Raw genomic sequence first — 18,976 nt, forward strand, 5'->3', positions numbered from 1 at the left:
CAGTCAGATAATATTTGCAACAAAGTCTTACAGAGTCCGACAGCAAGGGGTAAAAGAAGGAGAAAGAAAAAGGAAATCACAGGGAAAGGCAACAGCAGAGCTACAGGGGATGATGGAAGAGATTAAGGAATACCAGCAGTGGGATGAGTGTCAAGGGAAAAGGCCCTGGGTAACCTCTCCTCAGTTTAGCAGCACATCACTTACAATCTATGACACTGAATTACTCATTTCTCTTGGTTTAAACCCCTTACGCACAGATGATATGCATGCAAATACAGCGGGGTCACAATCCCTCAGCCAGCCAGCACGGAGGGAGAAGCTAAGGAGAGCAAGCAACTAACCAATTACTTTTATTTCTGCCTTGGGTTGAAATTCAAGGAAAAGCATTTGGGCCATGTGCATTTGATCATACATGACCTTTATTGGAGACAGGTGGGGTCATTTATTATACAGAAGTAACATCACACCATTCTCTTCCCATTTAATTCCTTTTAGTCTCCTTATAAATCTGTAGCAAAAGTGCACTTTTAACAGTTTTTAATCTATAGTATATATCTTTCAATATTATCTCTCAGTCAGGTATTTTATTTGTAAAAATGTATCACCAGATATACAAAATACATGTCTAGTGTACTACATTAATTTTTGTATTTACTGTTTAAGATTATTTTTAACTCAGTGCTCTCTTTTTTTTCATTTTTTGCAAGAATTAGTGATGACAGTCTTCTGGTAGTGCCACCAGGAAAGGACTCACAGCTTGTGTGTGAACAAGGGGAGAAGACTCTTAGCCAGGAACAATTTTCACACAATAGGATCAAGATGACAAGAACATTTGTTGTTATTGAATATGTCTCTTAAAATGACAGTACTCCGTATAATAAAAAATAATTAAAAAACCCAATGTCCGTATTTTATCTTCTTGAAGAGGAGATGTGCCAGGAGAATGGAACCTGTACCCAGGTGTAATACAGTGGTAACGATTAATTTGCATTTTGAAGACAGGAGTTAATTGCTAACATTAAGTTTCTGGTCATGACAAGAAGAAACAGATACATACAGCCACCACAAGAAACTGTTTGTGAAATGCTGTTTACCTGAGGACAAAATTTTGGTAAAATATTTTATATCCTGTACAAGCCACAGAATTGCATAAGTTAAATGTCCTCAAGAACAACAATCACTGGTATATACCACGAACGGCTGTGCTGGGAACAACCACGCAGAGGACAGCTCTTGTGTTACCTAACAAGATGAAGAAAGGAAAATACTCATTTCCACTGGTAGTTTAGAGCCAGCTGCGACAAGCTTTGGCACGGCAACAGGACTTTTCAAAAAGAAAATTACAGAAGATTTTCTGAGATTTCTTAAAAACTTCCTTAGTCTTTTCTTTCTAGTTATCCTTGAGATTATAATATATACACACGTAACGGATAATTACTCAGTTTCAGTCTTCAAAAGACTAACAATTTCCCCTGTTAAGCAAGGCCTATAGAGGTAAAACAATCAGAAGCATTTTTAGGGGGGAGTTACGTTTCCCAGATCACTACAAACATTACCAACAGATGGTGAGGAACACTTAGCAAGGTGATGTCTGGGTTGGTTGGCTGGTTTTCCTTCTTACATTATCTTGAAGACTAAGAACAACTGGATTAGTTACATAAATAATGCTTCCCTTGGTTAACCCTTCACAATTAGTGCTGTTTCTGTGTATTAGCATAGATTCAAAACGCTAGTTGCATCAGTTTACTATTATTGAATGAAATGTTGAACAGATCCTGTTTCAGAATGAGGGCACTTTTGGTTTACGCAATAGCTCCAAGAAATACTGTAACTTCAAACTTTTTACAGCAACTGGTTGCCAGAAATATTCTTCAAAAGGTAACTGCTTTTCTGCTCCCCTTAAATTTGCAGCAATGTGGCTTTGAGTCAAAACTTCTGCTTCAAAAGAAAAATGCACAATAGACTAGGCTGAATATGGATAAAGTTCTATACCTTCTGAAGAAGAAACAGAACTGTAAAAATAAAAATATAAAACGAAGCAGTACTGTTAGTGTTATCTAAACCCAAGATAATGCATAATGGGGAAATTTACAATGCTGCAGAGTTTTTTGTCTGTTTTTTTTTTTTTATAAAAATTACAGACTTGACATTTCCAATATGTCTTAGCTTTGTACTGCTTCTCAAGTCTGAGTCACCAAAAATATCCAGCAACCAGCTGCTGTTCATATCCTAAAATATGCCTTCAGCTGACACTGAATATTGAAATCATTCTGCTAAAATACAGAAAAACGACGATGGTAGAAACCAAGGTATAGCCTCAGGCCAACATTAAATGGTAAAAATTCTACAATGCTACTTTTAAATCTCTTCTTCAGTTCATGAACAAATAAGCAGCCAGGTTTCAAGTAGAGGTAACACAGATTTTGGAAGATAGCACGTAAAAAAAGCCCAGAAAGAAAACTGGAACAAAAGCTCTTCTTGTTTCGGCAGTCAGCACTAATCCTCCACGAAATGGCAAGGAGAAACCTTTATTCGCCGTGCTGGATCTGTCCTGGTCCTACAGCAACAATGAGGAACTGCTTCTGCTGTCACAAATATGTTCCATTTGGACATATCTTGATCCCTTTTTTCTTTTATTTGTATACATGTATCTTTTTGTTTTAGTCTCTTGACTGGTAGAAGAGGATATATCCAGATTCTGAGTTTTTGGAAATGTCTGATGTTAACCCATAGAATTCTTCAATGGCCTGGGCATCAATTTTCTGAAAATCAATGAGAGTTATAATTAGCCTCAGTCAAAATACCACCCTAAGAATCCCTTTCCCAGACAAAGCATTATTTTCAGTTCTTGGAGACGATGCTGGAAAGCCACGCAGTATTAATACAGCGATATTTCAGTATCATTGAATCCAACCAAATACAACAAAACATTTTTTCCACTTAATACCTTATTCACTATTGAAAAAAAAAGAAAATCAAGATGAAATAATAAGCCTCTCAGAAGTGGTGCACTCTTAAGATGGACTATAAAAAAAGGGATCCATGAAAATGTATCCTGAAAAAGAGTACATGACATTTTTATATCTGCTTTCTCATTCAGTCTAGTGTTAATTTTCCTGACTATATGTTTGTAATGTAAATGAAAAAAAGCAGTCACTGATCAGCAAAGATTTTTGTACAGTTGGGAGTACAGAAGGACCATCCTGAACAGCTTGAACATTCGGCTAAAATAACTGCAGATTTTAAAGTTCTTGTGACCCTCTTACATAGAGAAGTCCTGCAAGTGCTACTGGTAATTATATCATGAAATCTGTGGATCTCATCTGATTATGACCTTCTGGTCTTATGAGAGCTTTCCTTCCTTAGGATTTGCTGGTACAATGCCTACTGGAATACTGCCACAAGGTTTGTGTTTTAAGAGAAATAAGTTATTTGCCGTATTAATAGAATTAAATGGTCTGCTTATATTTAAAGTTGTGAACTATTGCAGAAAAGCAGTTTTTCATTTTCTACTCCTACCAGCAAGGCCTGTAGGGCATTTTAAAGGGCTTTTAAAGATGCAAGTTCTACAGTCTTGATCCCACTCCTGAGAACAATTGGCTTTACATTACTGAATTTGATTCTCAAGTCAGGGGAGAGCAAGCACAAAGACCAAAACACTGAAATAAAATACTCCCAATGACTGTGTTCCTCAGCACTCCATTGTGTTTTAGTATTTGAAAATACTTTTAGGACTCTGGATCCACAGAGACGAAAGGCTGAAGTAAAACTTCACTTTTTATGGAGAACCAAAGGGAGACTAGCCAAAAGTTTCCCTTTACTCCCCAAGGAATAACGTTGAGGAAGCAAAGAAATGTTCAGAATACAAGAGACTCTGAACACTTGCTTTGATCGTGAGAGGGAGTAGCAGAGACCAGCTTGTGCTTACATCTTAAAAGAAAGGGACCACGCTATGACTCCATCAAGAAGCCTCCTCAGCCAGAAAATCTATTTGGCAGTGTGCTAAATCATCGCTCACTGAACAGACTTTAGCAACACCAGCAAACACAAAAGCATTGGTTTCTGTAAGCGGCACTGCCAAACAACCTGTAAGTTTAGGCCATCCTTTTCCCAGTCTTTTTGAAGCACAAGAAAGACAAAGTCAGTAAGTTTCCAGAAGATGCATCAGTTGCAGGACAAAGCTGCAGAAGTTTTCCTTTGAATAGTTCGGGTTTTTTTAAAAAAAATGGGGTGGGGGAACCCCAAAAAGGTATTTTGTCTTTCTCTCATTTCCATTTATGGACTTCAGAGAAGCTGAAATACCATACTGAGGGCTTTTGCATTTTCACACAATTTATTAACATAACGTCTACTACAAAGTGTTAGATACACATTTTAACAGAAAAATATCAAAAGAACATTCTTCAGTCCTTGTAATATATTTAGCAGACAACTCAAACATGTTTTATTTTAAGTGCCAACTAACTTGCCATGCAATCAAGTCTATTTCCACTACTCATTTTGAATGCAACTCAAACATTTGATGTAGATTAATTCATCCTACAGATATTTTTAGTTTTATCACAGCAAAACTGACTTCCTTCTTTAATTTCACTATCCACAGAAAACAGTGGAACTGAAAGAGGATCACATAGACTCTATTCTTCCCATTCTTAGCTGACCACGTATATTGTGGACAGCAAAGTTTTACCCAATTGCAGCTTTAGAGTAACAACCAGTTGAATGATTCACAACTACTTTTGGGATTTTGCAGTCTCACCTGGCATTAAGATGATTTTTCCTGTTAACTGAGCTTAAGTATCCTTTGCTCATTTCCAGACAACTACTCTGGTTCCTCAAACCAAATGCTTTTCTTGCATACCATTCATAGCATTCAACTGAATGCTGCAAATCTCTGGACAAATATTTAAGCAAAGACATTCTCCCCCTTTTCTCAATTTGGAGAGCTCCCTGGATGGACACTTATCCCTCTCTGTTTCAGATAAACATTGTCACTGCGATGTATCACTTAGCTGCTCTAATGACAACATGTCAAATTAGCCAGAGATCATTTACTCAGGTTTCTCAATTAATTTTGCTTGGCGCAGTATACCATTTGGACTGATTTGCCTCCTGGATTTGACGCAGTTGCTTTTCACATATGCTGTAGTATGTTTGATTATCATCTGTCTTCAATTTAATTGGAAGTTGGCCTTCCAAGCAAATCTAAATAGATAAATAAATATGACTTCACCACCTCTGACATTTAGTGGGTAATAAGGATAAACTACTTCCTATTGACAGTTCAGAGCTATTAATTCATATCACTTGCCAAAAATGCAAGAAAGCTTTTTAACTGTATTTGAAGGGAAAAAGCTTTCTCCTGTGTTCTCTTTCAGTTGCAGTATCTGTATACAGGTACAGGGGCTCTGGACTCATCTTCTGAAGTCGGATGACTAATACCTGTTCTGTTATGTAGCCAGTTCACACCTAGAATGTTAAATGTCCAACCTCAAAACCAAAAAAAAAAAAAAAATAAAAAAACCAACCTGCTTTCAGGTTCTTAAGACTCTCTGAAGAGTAGAAGACTCCTGTGGTTAGCCCGAAATCCAGAAACTTACGCAGAATTCACGTTTTAGGGGATTTGGGGCTTTGGGGTTTTTCTGCCACTCCATTTTTGAGGACAACTTCTGTAATGTCATACACAGCAATATATTTGCTGTAGTGTCACCTTATGGCCAGTCACAAGAAGGTTGAAAACAGTAAGTTCAGAGTAGATATTTAAACCTCTTTAGGCAGCAGATGGAACTGACAAAAGTGGTTGTGGCTTTACTTCACTTTTTCAGTGAATAGCCTACAGCACTAGTAAGGAACTAATTCTCAAGAGCTGATGACTAAGCAGGGAGAGAGAACAGATGAGTAAAACTGCAGCTACTTCTTCCAGCAGCCTGTAGCATCAGGAAAGGAAGAACAGTCTCCACTATCCTGTTCTCCTTGATCACTGAATCACCAGAAATGCAGGTGAGTTCTAGAAGGTTGAGAAAAGAGAAAGGGTGGTACTTCCTAGACAGAGGGAGGTAAGAGGTAAGTTTCATGTTCATCACACTCTTACAAGGCAGGAGCAGCTACAATGGACAGTCAGTGAAGAGATCCTCAGGGACAAACCCTGCAGGAATCCTTATGCTACACTCCTCAAAGCAGGTCATCAGAAAGGGCCAATGATCTCAAATAGCTTGTGCAAAACTCATCTGCAAATTTTCATGCGCTCCACCAGCAGAAAAAATAAAGCCTGAATTTCACAGAAAACAAATACCACGTGCAAATGCCAGCCAGGGAGAATCTTCTAGCAGGAAAAGGAGTCTTAAACTTCTGGATCCACAGCTGGGGCAGAGGTAGTGCTACAGGACAGGGTTACACTGCTAATACTAATCAAGACAGTGAAAACTCAAAGAACCATGGAAGACACAAAAAGTAGAAATTTCAGATCAAAGAGCTTTATTTTTACAGCATTTAGATAACCTCTGTAAAAGATGAACTTAAAAAAAAAAGCCATGATTAAAGTTAGAAAAGCAACTTAAAGGAAAAAAAAGCATCCCTCCACGAGAGAGGAACTACATTCTAGCTTACTTGCGACAGCTCCTTGAATTTATTGTCCAATAACAGACAGTGCATATTTAAAAGCTATGCTTTGGCACATCTATAAAAGTGCCAACAGCGTTTGCAGATAAAAAGAAATTCTGCTTTGACCTAAAAGCTAAGATACAACATAGAAGTGACTGAAAGAAAACAAATATAGAACAAGATGGTTATTTCACATCTACTTTTAAAATGTAAAGTTTATCTCCTGGATGGAAAACACAGTGAATACTTGCATTTAAAAATATTGAAGTGAACACTATTTCCAAAATTAGTTGACACAATTATGTACTTCATCCATGACAGAAACAGAGGAAAATAACCCTCAAAAATACAATAATGGGGGAACGGCAACTGTTCATAGTCATACAAGCCATCCAAATCACAAGGAAGTCACCCCTGATGCTCAAAGCTAAGCAAAGATTTAAAAAAATAAAACTGGAGAGCGCACTACATCATCTTTATTTCAACACAAGCAAGGATTTTGCTGTACCTATTTAAACACTTAGCATCAGGCCTTAACCTTGACCATGAGATCTCAGAGGAAAACAGTACGTTTTCATCTTTACAAAAAGCAGTGCTACTGTGGTATTTGTTCTACTGTTTGATATTTGCTTAATTATGTGAAATACATGGATATATAAATATTTTGGATATTAGTCTTTACAAATATGTTAGTAGAAAAGGTAAGGAAAAATTTGCTTGAGCAGACTGTTGAAACGTTAACACAAATAGCCCAAACATCGTTGTACACTCTCAGGACCTTACTACAGTCTCCCAAATCTTTTCTTACAGTGTTTCTACACTTCAATTTGTTGGGGAAAACTGCCTACAAAAAAAGATTAGAAGTTCTTAAATGCAGCAATGAAATGCAACTAGCACAAAGCAAGTTAGCAACAAAAAGGAGCTCAAAAGGTGGGCTGAAATAAGACCATTTCAGATCTTGAATAAGACAGTTGTGGTATTTCAGCCTGAACAGGCGTACACCACCGCATGTCCGAGGTGTCCAAACAGCCCTCATGTTCCTTTGCCCTTCTCCATACTACTTCTATAACAATGACGCACAAAAATGCTGAAGTTTACTTTTGAAATGTTCAGAATTAGTCTGTGCACAGATTTTGCTGAAATACTTTCACAGGTGCAAAAGCTAATCCCAGACATAAAAACAGAGCTGGAGAGTGATGCTGTCTACACATGTTCTCACCATGTAATAGCATACCCACCTCTACAATGTCATCATCAAACAGCAACCAAAAGCCATGGCTCTTCACAATGGTGATATAGTGTCCACGATTTGGACCACTGCCAGAAAAAAGGATTGAAGACTTATTACTCCTGTGCCTACAAAGGCAGGATCACTGCTCTCCCACATGATTCTAACTATTATTGGCGGAGTTAGATTTCCTGGCTCTTAATGTTGTCTAATACTACTCATAACATTGTTTAGGTTCTTAGACTTTGCCAAATTGCTTTAATTAAAATTTCTGTCTTTGCTACTTGCCAAATACAATATATTCAAAATACAGAATTTCATAAATATTTCACACAGTCATTCATATATTTCAAAAAACAAAATTAAAAGCCAGTTATTTCAATCACTGTTTTGTTATATTCATCACTCCTAAATATTATGACCACTGTTCAAAAATTTTAATAATTGTCTGTCTGATTTTATTTGCACAGGAGATATTTTTTTTAATTCTCAGTGTGGTTTAGCCTATGGCTGACTGCAGATAGGCTTTCTGCAACTGCTGTTCCCACTTTTCTGGTTTCAATTTCCCAGTCCGATTCCATCACGTGTATCCTGAACACTTACCTTGAAGGGAAGGGACAACAAAATGACCTAACTCAAAGGGAGGTGGATTTGCAGAGTAAAGGCAGGCGGATTTGCAGAGTAAAGGCAGGCAGACTGCCCTGAAAAGGTAGTGGTTTGAGATAATAAACTACATGGATGGAAAACGATGAGCTATCAAGCTACTAAGCTCAAATTCTGAGAGAACAGTCCAGGGATGCAGTGAGGGGAAAAAAAAAAAAATTACCTTCCCCCTGGCTTTAGTTTTTTCTTAGGATCTACATAAGGCTTTAAAACGACCTATATTCATATCAGTTTTAGGCAAAAGAAAGTAATTCTCTAGTCCTTCCAGAATTACTGATACACACTACCTGTCACAAAATGAAACTTCTTCGTTTAGAGCAATTAAATGAAAAGTAAAACTATAAGGGCAAAATGTTTAAAACAAATGATGAGAACTCAAATATTTTAGAAAATACAGTTTATCTTAACCCTTTGGTAAGTTCCTAGTAAGAACTGAAACCAGGAGAGTCACAGGACTCCTAAAAGCCCTGTATAAATCAACAGGTTTGGGAAGAAAAAGCAAATCTATTTAATACATCTGAATTATTAATCACCATTGTTTAAAACATGTAAGTGTAGTTACTGGTATAGCAAATTAAAAATCTACAGAAGAAAATGCATGAGATCTTAAAATGATAAAAAGAAATTAAAAATAGCACAACTATACCACAACAGAAATCACCTAGAATTATATGTACTTTATTTATCCTAAATCTCTGCAATATTAGTGTGTTGATTATACTGTCTTGCTCCTCACAAAGATGTTTCAAACATTTATGTGCTGTAATAACTTATTACTTTAAAACTCAAACTTCCAGAAGGCAGTTATAAATATTTTTTTGCCTTCCATGACTGATTTTTGCCTAAAAGTGCTTAAAAATATTTCCTCTTTGCTTTTAAGAACAGAATTAAAGCCACTCCAACAACAACAACAAAATAATAAAGAGAATAAGGGTATTTTTAAAATTCAGCAGTACACAGTTTATTCCACATGGTGGCACCAGCTTCTAAAAAAACCTTCAACGGTTTAGCAAGTAGGAATATAAGAACTGTGACTTAATTCTATTTTAGTAAGTGTTTTTCCAAGATTTGGTTTTATTTCATTTAGCTTTCCTGGAAAGTAGGGTTGGGGGTGGGGTTTTTTTTGTTGTTGGTTTTGGTTTTTTAAAGACTGCTCTTACTTTGCTACAGCTCAAAGAAACAACTTGTCTGAAATGCCACCATATTTGAAAGCTGATAAAAGAGCAAACCTTAGACTGTGTAGTCAGAAAGCAAAATTTAAAACGGTAAAAAAGTAGTAAAAAAAGACCAAAACACTTTCTCTAGCTCTGACGCTGCTTAGCATGCTCCCATATTACCCGCCATGAGATATATATATATCTCATATGTCTCATATATTTATAAAATGGCATATGGATGACAGACTCCTTTCAAATTTCAAAAAAAGGCATTTAAAGTCCAGAAAGCAGAAAACCAACGTACCTGCCACAGTGAACAACTACAGCCACAAGGTCATACATTCTGTCAGGATTTGTAGCATCTCCTGAAGTGTTAAAGAGCCGGAGCTCCAAGGGAAAGACTACACGGTAGGAGAGTTTGGTGTATCGATGCAGCTGGTCCATGTATTTGAACCTTTTTAAGTGCAGAGCTAGAATCATGGGCAACTTTTTCACTCGCATTCTGAACCACAAAAATATGTTAAACAAAGAACAGGTATTAGCAGATCACCTAAAACAAAGCTTTGTTCAAGAACAGTTTCAATATGAGGAAGCTTCTTAAAAAGCATCCAATATGTTGAAGATTTTCAAAAGGCTTCTTTTCTCATGTATATTCATTGCATTTATTCTGAAAGATTAACTACACAACTGACATCTGAATGCAGGACAACATCGACAGTTTCAACTGTCTATGTTGAAAACATTAATTTTTCATCACATCAATGGGAAGAAAGATGGAATAAATCTGTCTTGTTGCTCTGCCTGTGACCAAGTATGAGGTGAGAAATAAGATTTTTGTATATAGTAGTCATACTGAAAGCAGATGGGATGGTTTTCAGTGGCTTTAAGCTGATTAATGCTAACTGGGGAAAATGCGAATGTCTGGAAGCACCAGATATAAGCTCTTCAGGGAGGAATACAAAATTAACCTCTTCATTTCTCTCTGATAAGGTTGTTACAAAGTTACTTGGTCTCTCTACTTTTCCTTACTCCCTTCCCCACCAAACACAGACCAAAACAGTCTTACGTTTTCTTTTCACTGAATTCACAAGGTGTATTTTTCCAACAGCTGCCCATTTTAAGAGAATATTTACATTAGCCTGAGCATTTGAACCTCACCTCTTCTGTGCTTCCTGTTTACTGCGGCACTGCTCACAATAGTATTTATATTCACTGCATAGAGTTTCAGTATTACTAAATCCTCTGTGGAAATTAAAGAAAAGTCGATAAGCAGGGATATTCAGTCAGGCCATCCAATTAAAAGTTACTGCTGCTAATGCTGAAAAAAAACCCAAAATACACACAGAAGATTAAATTCCTCTTATTCATATCACTCATACCTTCCCAACACATTTTAGATGTATTTGTCCCAGTCTTGGGATGTAGTATCAATGTTCAATGTTCAGCTGGAAAAATGTGGAAATTACACCCTCAAGTATTAATGGCATACCTTTCTGGGCAGGAGTCAAACACCATAGGTAATAAACAGCGATAAGGTGATTGTGTTTTGTTTCCAGAGGTAGCCACTCCATGTTTTCTTTGGTGGCACACATTAAGTGTTAAGAGCTATAGCCATTAGCCACTGACTAGCCAAAGTCTGGATTATCTTTCAGCTCCTAGCAATTATACATCCATTATCAGCTATTAAAAAGCCAGATGCTATATGCAACTTGCAGTATCCTAGCAGCTGATAAGCCTTGGGCCTAGCAGTCAAATACATGGAACAAATTTCTGTCAGACAAAAAAAAAAAAAATCTGACCACAAACATCAGGACCAGACAACTGAAATGCAACAACAGTATTAAAATAAACAATAACTTATTACGATACCAAACATACCATGTTTAGTTTTGATAAAACCTGAATATATGATGTAACAAATTAAAATCCCCATAGAAGGAAGTGAAAATCAATCTTACATACCACTAAGAAATCATCGTACTCATTAACTACTAAAAACCACTAAGAAACTAGCAGCTTCAAAAACCCATGATAAAGATAAAATGAACAGCACTCTGAAAAGAACATATTTTACCATAAGTCAAAGCCTACAGTTGTTGCACAACAGAGAAACTAAGCTAGGCTCTTTTCTTCTGACCAAGGGCAGGTATTTGTCCCATTCTCAAATGGTTTCATTTACCTTAGACAGTGTGTAATTGACGTATTTTGTTCCACATCAACCGATAGATCCAGAAAGTCCTCATCTTTGCTACTAACCTTGAAAAAAATAAGAAAAAATATTTCATAACAGTTTAGAACTGGCAGATTTCTTTTAACCATTTCTGGAATGGTGCAATGTCCTCGTTGCAAGGAGAGAGCTTTGTGATAAAAAACAAATACACACACACAGACACACACAGGCCCTTTCTTGAGGTAAACTAAAACTCAAGAAATAATCTGATGTGTTGTTACAATTCAGAGAGGAATATTGAAAAAATCCAAACAAACAAAAAAATTTAAAAAATCAAAACCCAGAAAAACACTCACAAAAAACCAACCCCAAAAATCTTTCTTGCAAAACATCTCTCCCCCTTGAGACTTCAACACACATCTGCTTACTTCACTGGCAAACCCAAGTTTTTAACCACTTGGAGCTCTCAGAGCTGGAGAAGCTTTAACTGTATTCCACTCTGCTTTGTAGACTGATACAGCTTTCTGCTGCACTTCAGAGCTTAACAGTAAATACTTATAGGAAATGCAGAAACAGGCAGATGGGTTTTCAATTAAATGGGTTAGCAGTTAGGAAAACCATCTCTCCATTTGTGGAACAGTCACATTTAATTTCAAAATTCTTGAGACAGAATCTTATTAATGAGATTTTTAGAGCTTCTATTCACCACATAGCCATAATTTTAGATTTAAAATGCCAAGAACAGTCATTTCTGTTGTAATCACTTCTCTTTTTTCCTCTCCCCATCTGGGTTTTCATTTTTTTTTAGAAATATTAAATCAGACATAGCACATGACTAACTACAAATTCCTGGTCTGAAGGTGGTGTGGGTCTTCTAATTCTAGACTTTGTGGCACTTCTTTTGCTTTCAAATAGAGTGGCTATGGACCAGCACCAAGCAGCACAGACTTCCAGTTCAAGAAATTCAGTTAATCCCAGAGTTAAATAAATAGTGAGCAACTCTCATGTAGAAACACAACATAAACTATCAATCACTGACACAGGAAATAACATGAAGACAAAAAGCCAGCTTGTATCAGCCAGGTGCAGACTGCCTTGATGGAAACAGGGAGGAGGAACAGAAAAAACACTACGCTTTTTCTGAGAAACATACCTTAATGAGCATTGGTTTGAACATAGAGGTGATACAGTCATAAAATAGGCTATGTTCCATATTTTAATAGAGAGAGTGCAATTTCATCTATCCTAATAAATGAAAAAGTGTGCTTAGTATTAGGGAAAACGATCCAGAACCTGTGAAAAATCTAAGAGGTTTTGTTTTGTTTTAAACGTACAGCCTCACAGTTAAGACATCTGGTTTCATTGGTTAGTGTTCCTTGGAAGATTTCATGGACCCACGTCAGATCAGTCTTTTCTCCTTCTTCACTCTCAATGCTGCCATTCTGGAGTTTGCCATTCTGCTTCTCCTGCTTTTTCTCTTCTTGTAGTAAGTCAGCAATAGTGTTAAGTAGGTAGTTTAGGAATTCGTGTGCATCCTGCTGCATATAATTATCAAATAATTCTGGAAAGGAAGAGATCAAGGAGAATGAAAAAATACAGATACTTCATAATATCAACTTACTATGCTTTTAGCAATCAGTGTGTGCCTTTCCCCCTTCTCTACCCTATTATACAATTGTGGGTTACACTGTGAAGTGTCTTTGAAGAATTGTACTTTGTTGTTCTCACAATGGATGTTAGGTTACCCTCACCTATTCCTCAGGTTGTAAGAAACAGGCAGCTGAAAAATAACATTAAAGAAACTTAGTCTGGACATTTATTGGAACTGAAGAAAACCACGACTGGTTTTATGTTTTTGGTGTTTTTTTTGGAGAGGGAGAGAAATAAAGACATTTAGATGTGTTGCCTTGGGCCATTAGTTCATCAAGTCCAGCATCAAGAGGCAAAAATCCCCTACTATAAATTTGTTATCTTTACAAGTTCAAGCAGAGATGATAAATCAACATACAGAACTTTTCCTCACAAAGCCCTGGGAAACAACCACTAGTTCTCATCATAAGGTATTTACCCCACCACAAATGTAAAAAAGCAGGCTAAGAGTGGTTAAGTCTCCTTAGAGAGTTCAACTTTGACCAATTCCATGAGGTCTGTTTAGCCCATGACAGTTTCTAGCAACGACCTGAAGTGTGGTGACTTGCAGCAGACCTCTACAGAACATGATGCCAATGTGGAAAAATTGGAATACTGAGTACTTAGACTGAGTACATGCTCTGTACGTGGTATAAGCAAGTACAGAAACAAAGATATCTAGATAATCCTCTTACAACACAGCATGGTTCTGATATAATCTCTGTTCCTATGCTACAGAGGTGGTGAAATTCACACCACAAACAGGAGTTCAAAAATCTTCCAGAAATCTGTTAAAACTTGACAGTTTGGACTCACTTAAGAAGGAAGTTGTGTTTACATTTTGTATGCTTAAATCTCCAATGCTTAAATCTGCATAAAATTTTCATTTACCATTTTCTTTCCTCAATCGGGAAATAAATTTCTTGGGTGGGATGACTCCCACCTTCTTCTTTTGCGTAGCAATACTGTTGAAGAGATCAGAGAGGCATGTCAGGAGGCTTTCCTTCTTTCGAGGCTGCACTTTGTATGCCAAAACTTTTTCCCGAAATGGACGACAAAAATAAAGTGCCTGTAAGACTGAGTTGCAGTAGCAGGTATTGCCGAACTGGTTAAAACAGAACAAAAGGAAAACAAATGTTTTCATATTAGGTCTGTTAAAAAGTAATAATAGAAAGAGGTTGCTCATTAAGAATGTCACATACTGAAAATGGAAAAGTTATCTGTCAGAGTTAATTTACTGGGGAAATACTAGTAGGCATGCTGTAAGAGACTCATCCTTCTATCATCGCAGCTGGTAACAGCAAGAAAAGGAAGAGAAGACAACAGTCACAGTGACACTGGGCACACAAAAAAAGCAGGGAAACACTAACTAAAAAAGATCCAGTTGAGGGCTCATCATAAAAATCAAAACTTCTGGAGACACAGCACGATTGGGGAGATCCTGCTGATACTGATGTGGAGGGGTGCCAATGATACAGCAGAACAGAGGGACAAGAAAACATAAAAAGGAAGAGACAGCATCCATCAGCAGCATCACTGCGTCTCAACGGTACGATAGTAACAAAAGCTGCCGGTGTCAGATACGCAAAGTACTTTTAAGAGATAGTTAGCAAGGTACATGTTAAATATTTCCTGCTTATAATGAAATATTATGAGAAGTACATGATGCAGGCAAATTCAAAGAGCAGCTGTTTTACATCTGCCACATCTGAAGGCAGCATCATTTTAGAGAAAGGAAGACAGCGATAACAACTTCCAGAGGCAGTGTTCCACACTGCTTAAAAAGAAGAAACACTCAGATATTAGCATATCATCCACAAGAAATACACCACGGTTTTTTGAGTTTTTTCTTTGCAATTTATTGTGCAACTGTATTGTACAATGCTATTGCTCAAAAAATGTGAAACAAATACTGGGTGTGCCAATCCCCAGATATTCTGGTAATGAGATTCTGCATCTCAAGAGCATTGAGAGAAAAATATCTTAAATAAACAAAACAAGCATACAAATCTGACTACAGAACACAGTCTATTTTTTTAAGTGGTACTCAGAGAATACGGCCACTACTGTTCACTAAAATTCGGTGTGATTACTGTAGCAGAATGATTTCAAGTTAATAATCAGTTTGCCGACTGAAACAGAAAATTAACAGTTTAATTGATACAGCTAAAAAGGTTACAGAATTATAGTTACATTAATTTATACCATATACAAACAACACGGAACAACATTTAAAACTTATTGACATGAGGAAGACAAATATGCGAGCTGAACAAACACGTGAATTAGGATAGAACCTAACTCATATGTATGTTAGTGACCTAGGAAAACAAATAAGCATCATGCTACTGAATCTGCATACAAGACAAAATAGGCAACAGAAATACCAAATACTATTGTTTTCAGATGAGGTAGCTAATATGTTTGTCTATAATAATCCCAGAAAATTAAGAGACAGAAGAAACTAAAAATTAGTGATTTTAAAAAAAATGGAAGGTCATGGTTCATCTCAAGTCAAAAAAGTTTACAAAGCAAGTAGTTAATGAGATTTCAGGACTGTATTCATAGAGAAATCATGTCAAAAAGCATGAAGTTAACTGGTTATACATGTCCTGTTCTGATGCTACCCACACAGAGAGAGATTATTAGAACCAAACTAAATGGAAGAGTTAAAGGAGTTAAAGAATTAAAATTCCATCCAAACAGCTTTAAAAATTCCTGACAGTAAGATGCAAGATGCTCTGCAGTAGTCAAAGTGAAAAATTCACTTTATGACATGCTTTAAGTTTTTAAAATGTCCTTCTAAACAGTATTTCAACTCTGTTTCCTACCACCTTTACATAAATTAATGTAGAAGAACTTTTATTCCTGAAATCAGCATCTCGCATGTTAGCATTTTAGATATTTTCCTGCATGTCAAGTACTTTACAAAAAGACCACGTGATGCATTTTATTTCAGCAGTTCTGACTTTTTTTCATGTTAGAATTAAATCCGTCCAACTTTGAGCAATTCAGGGCCTTGGGGAAGTTCTGAATATCTCAATTATTGACCTACACTTCTATGTATTAGAGAGAGTTCTCTGCAAATAAATAGTACTACATAGCAGTGTCACATTTTTGAACTGCAGTCGGTTTGCTTTTAGAAGTACAAAGGAGACAGATCTTTCCAATCATGACCTTAACTTGGCTAGAAATTTTGCCTGAAAAAAAAAAAGAGGGCTCTAAGCATTTGTCTTCAACAGAACCCCAAAAACCAGGTTGGCAAGACAGTTCTCAATGGGCTGATGAATATTTCTAAACCTGGAGCTACATGCACAGATCAAATACACAGATACTGTATAAACTCTAATGTGACCTAGAACACAAATGAAGAACAGGTACAAACACGTAGGTTTAAAATCTTTTTGTCATTGTTTCTCTGGTATAAATATTTTAAATAGATGCCAAAACAGGTTTTTCGGCTTAAACCTGACTTCATAATCACTTGTAAAATTTTACACTTTCAATGTAAAAATAAAATTTGAAGGCTTTTTTTAAGATAGAAGCTTCTTAAAATGAAAAGTGAGATGAAATTCTGGAACAAGAACATTGTTCCATCCCTCTTGCACTTCAGTTCAAAGTTACACGTAATCTATTTTAACAGGCTGTCAGAAGGAGCAGTCAGACCCTTCTCCCATATATGCTGCGGTGGCTTTAGCAATAGTTTGACTGCAGGCAAGATGGTTCAGCTTACTGATCCAAAGAGAAAATAACTAAAATAAAAAAAATTTTAAAGCCTCCATTGTCCACAGGTTCAACACCTGATTCTATTTGCAGTGCAACCACACATTTACTAGTATTGATGCTGAAGCATCAATATTTCAAATTCAATTTCAATTTCAAATCATGAAAGAACTAGAAATAGCTTAGGAAAAAGCTCTGCAGAACAACAGCACGAAAACGATCATCCTAAAGAAATTGGTTGCAAGGAATAGAACACAGCAGTATTAGTCATATTTTGCCCTTCAAAACAGAGAATGGATGTGGTTATAATAATTCTGGTTATTTTTAGAATGCTATTTTTCCTCTTCACACTATTCATGGCTCTGCTATTTATATTACAATTGGAGATGCCTTCCATTTTTCTCATTATGGTGCAAACCTCAGCAGCTTTGGAATGGCCATTAACACCATACTTAAGGAATATAACTCAATGTGTTTAGATAGTTTGGTGTCTGAGAACACAAACTGCTAGAAACCCACACAAGTCAGTGAAATGCATTTGTAAGGAGCTGCAACAAAGAACACTTTAGTAGTTATGTTAACCTTATTTGGTGTGTCAAAAGATTGTTTCAGCTTTCAACAAAACGTACCTAGATGACCAGCTAACAGAAGCATACTTATGTTTCTAGTGAGTTTTGCCAAAATTGTATTTTCACATCATAAATGTGATGCCACTGAATTATTGTTTCTATTAACTAACTTCCTATATTCATTGGTAAAAGATGTCATAGGCACAACAGCTGCCTTTCTCCTCCAGAAGCACTGGCAAGATCAACATCAATGCTCCATTCTCTCCATAGTTAATTTAGGTAGACAACTCTGATTGTCCAACAGATCCCAGACAAGTCAGATCTATACAAACTGACAGATACAAAAAAATACATCTTTTTAGAAGGATTCACTGTTACACAAGGTTGTCAAACAATAAAAAAAAAAGGAGTATTACTACATGCAAGAAAATTATGGACCAAGTCAATGTCATTTATCTCCTGGCTATGTCCTTGCATAGAAGAACTTCCACTAATCCCACAAGTAATGTGTTTTTAGAAAAGCAACACATTTTCATTTTAAAACCTCAAGGCTCCCATACACTGCAGCGTCAGTGTAAAATCAAATCTCTCTTCTCTAGAAGAGAATATGAACAATGTACACACTTTAATAATGTCCTCTCCAGCTAAATATTAAAATCCTATAAATAGAAATGTACCTGAGTAGGAAGGTTTCTCTCTTTATGATAAATATACTTATCTTTCTGTATTTAAGATGAAATTTATATCTTGGTTAATAACAAGGCATAGCACCACATTGCAGGATGTGGTGTCTATGCAGTGTCCCACTTTAAGTTAGAAGTGCTCATAGATAAAGTTTTAACAGAGAATCCTGTTAAATTCAAAATTAGGATATGAATTAAAAAACGTGACTTCAATAACAGAAAATTCACTTACATTGACCAAGCCAAAATAATGCTCATTCACAGGGAACTGTTCAGGACCAATCTCTTTCTCCAAAGCAGAGGCATTGGCGCCCTACAAAGAAACATTATGTTTATGTTAGAAAAAAAAAACCTTCCTAAAAAAACCCAACAGAATTCATACTACTCCTATAAAAGCAAAGAAGCTAAGAAAATAAGTTACTTCCATTGAGAATTAGCATTTAATGTTACCTATGTTCTTCAAAATGAAATCAATAGGATGCTTTATTATTATAAAAGGTACCATGGTTACACTTACAAACTCAACTTCATCAGCTGGAATTAGAGCTATCTGA

General features: G+C 36.4%; 1 protein-coding gene across 3 annotated transcripts in view; it reads right to left on the reverse strand.

The window, feature by feature from the left end:
- Window positions 1-397: 397 nt before the first annotated feature.
- The window catches only part of LOC141927932 (ubiquitin carboxyl-terminal hydrolase 12-like), a 32,368-nt gene continuing 13,789 nt past the window's right edge, over window positions 398-18,976 (reverse strand). For 2 of the 3 annotated variants that reach the window (XM_074835365.1, XM_074835366.1), the window contains 8 exons: window positions 18,655-18,735; window positions 14,339-14,412; window positions 13,153-13,379; window positions 11,828-11,904; window positions 10,807-10,890; window positions 9,953-10,150; window positions 7,839-7,917; window positions 398-2,762 (listed from right to left, as the gene is read on the reverse strand). In XM_074835365.1, the coding sequence (XP_074691466.1) occupies window positions 2,661-2,762; window positions 7,839-7,917; window positions 9,953-10,150; window positions 10,807-10,890; window positions 11,828-11,904; window positions 13,153-13,379; window positions 14,339-14,412; window positions 18,655-18,680 (867 nt within the window). In that variant the 5' untranslated portion in view covers window positions 18,681-18,735 and the 3' untranslated portion in view covers window positions 398-2,660. Of the gene's footprint in view, window positions 2,763-7,838; window positions 7,918-9,952; window positions 10,151-10,806; window positions 10,891-11,827; window positions 11,905-13,152; window positions 13,380-14,338; window positions 14,553-18,654; window positions 18,736-18,976 lie in introns of all 3 variants that reach the window. The other variant, XM_074835364.1, reaches the window with a different exon arrangement.

Source organism: Strix aluco, chromosome 10 (genome assembly GCF_031877795.1).
Source record: "Strix aluco isolate bStrAlu1 chromosome 10, bStrAlu1.hap1, whole genome shotgun sequence".
In the NCBI taxonomy this organism is placed as follows: Eukaryota; Metazoa; Chordata; class Aves; order Strigiformes; family Strigidae; genus Strix; species Strix aluco.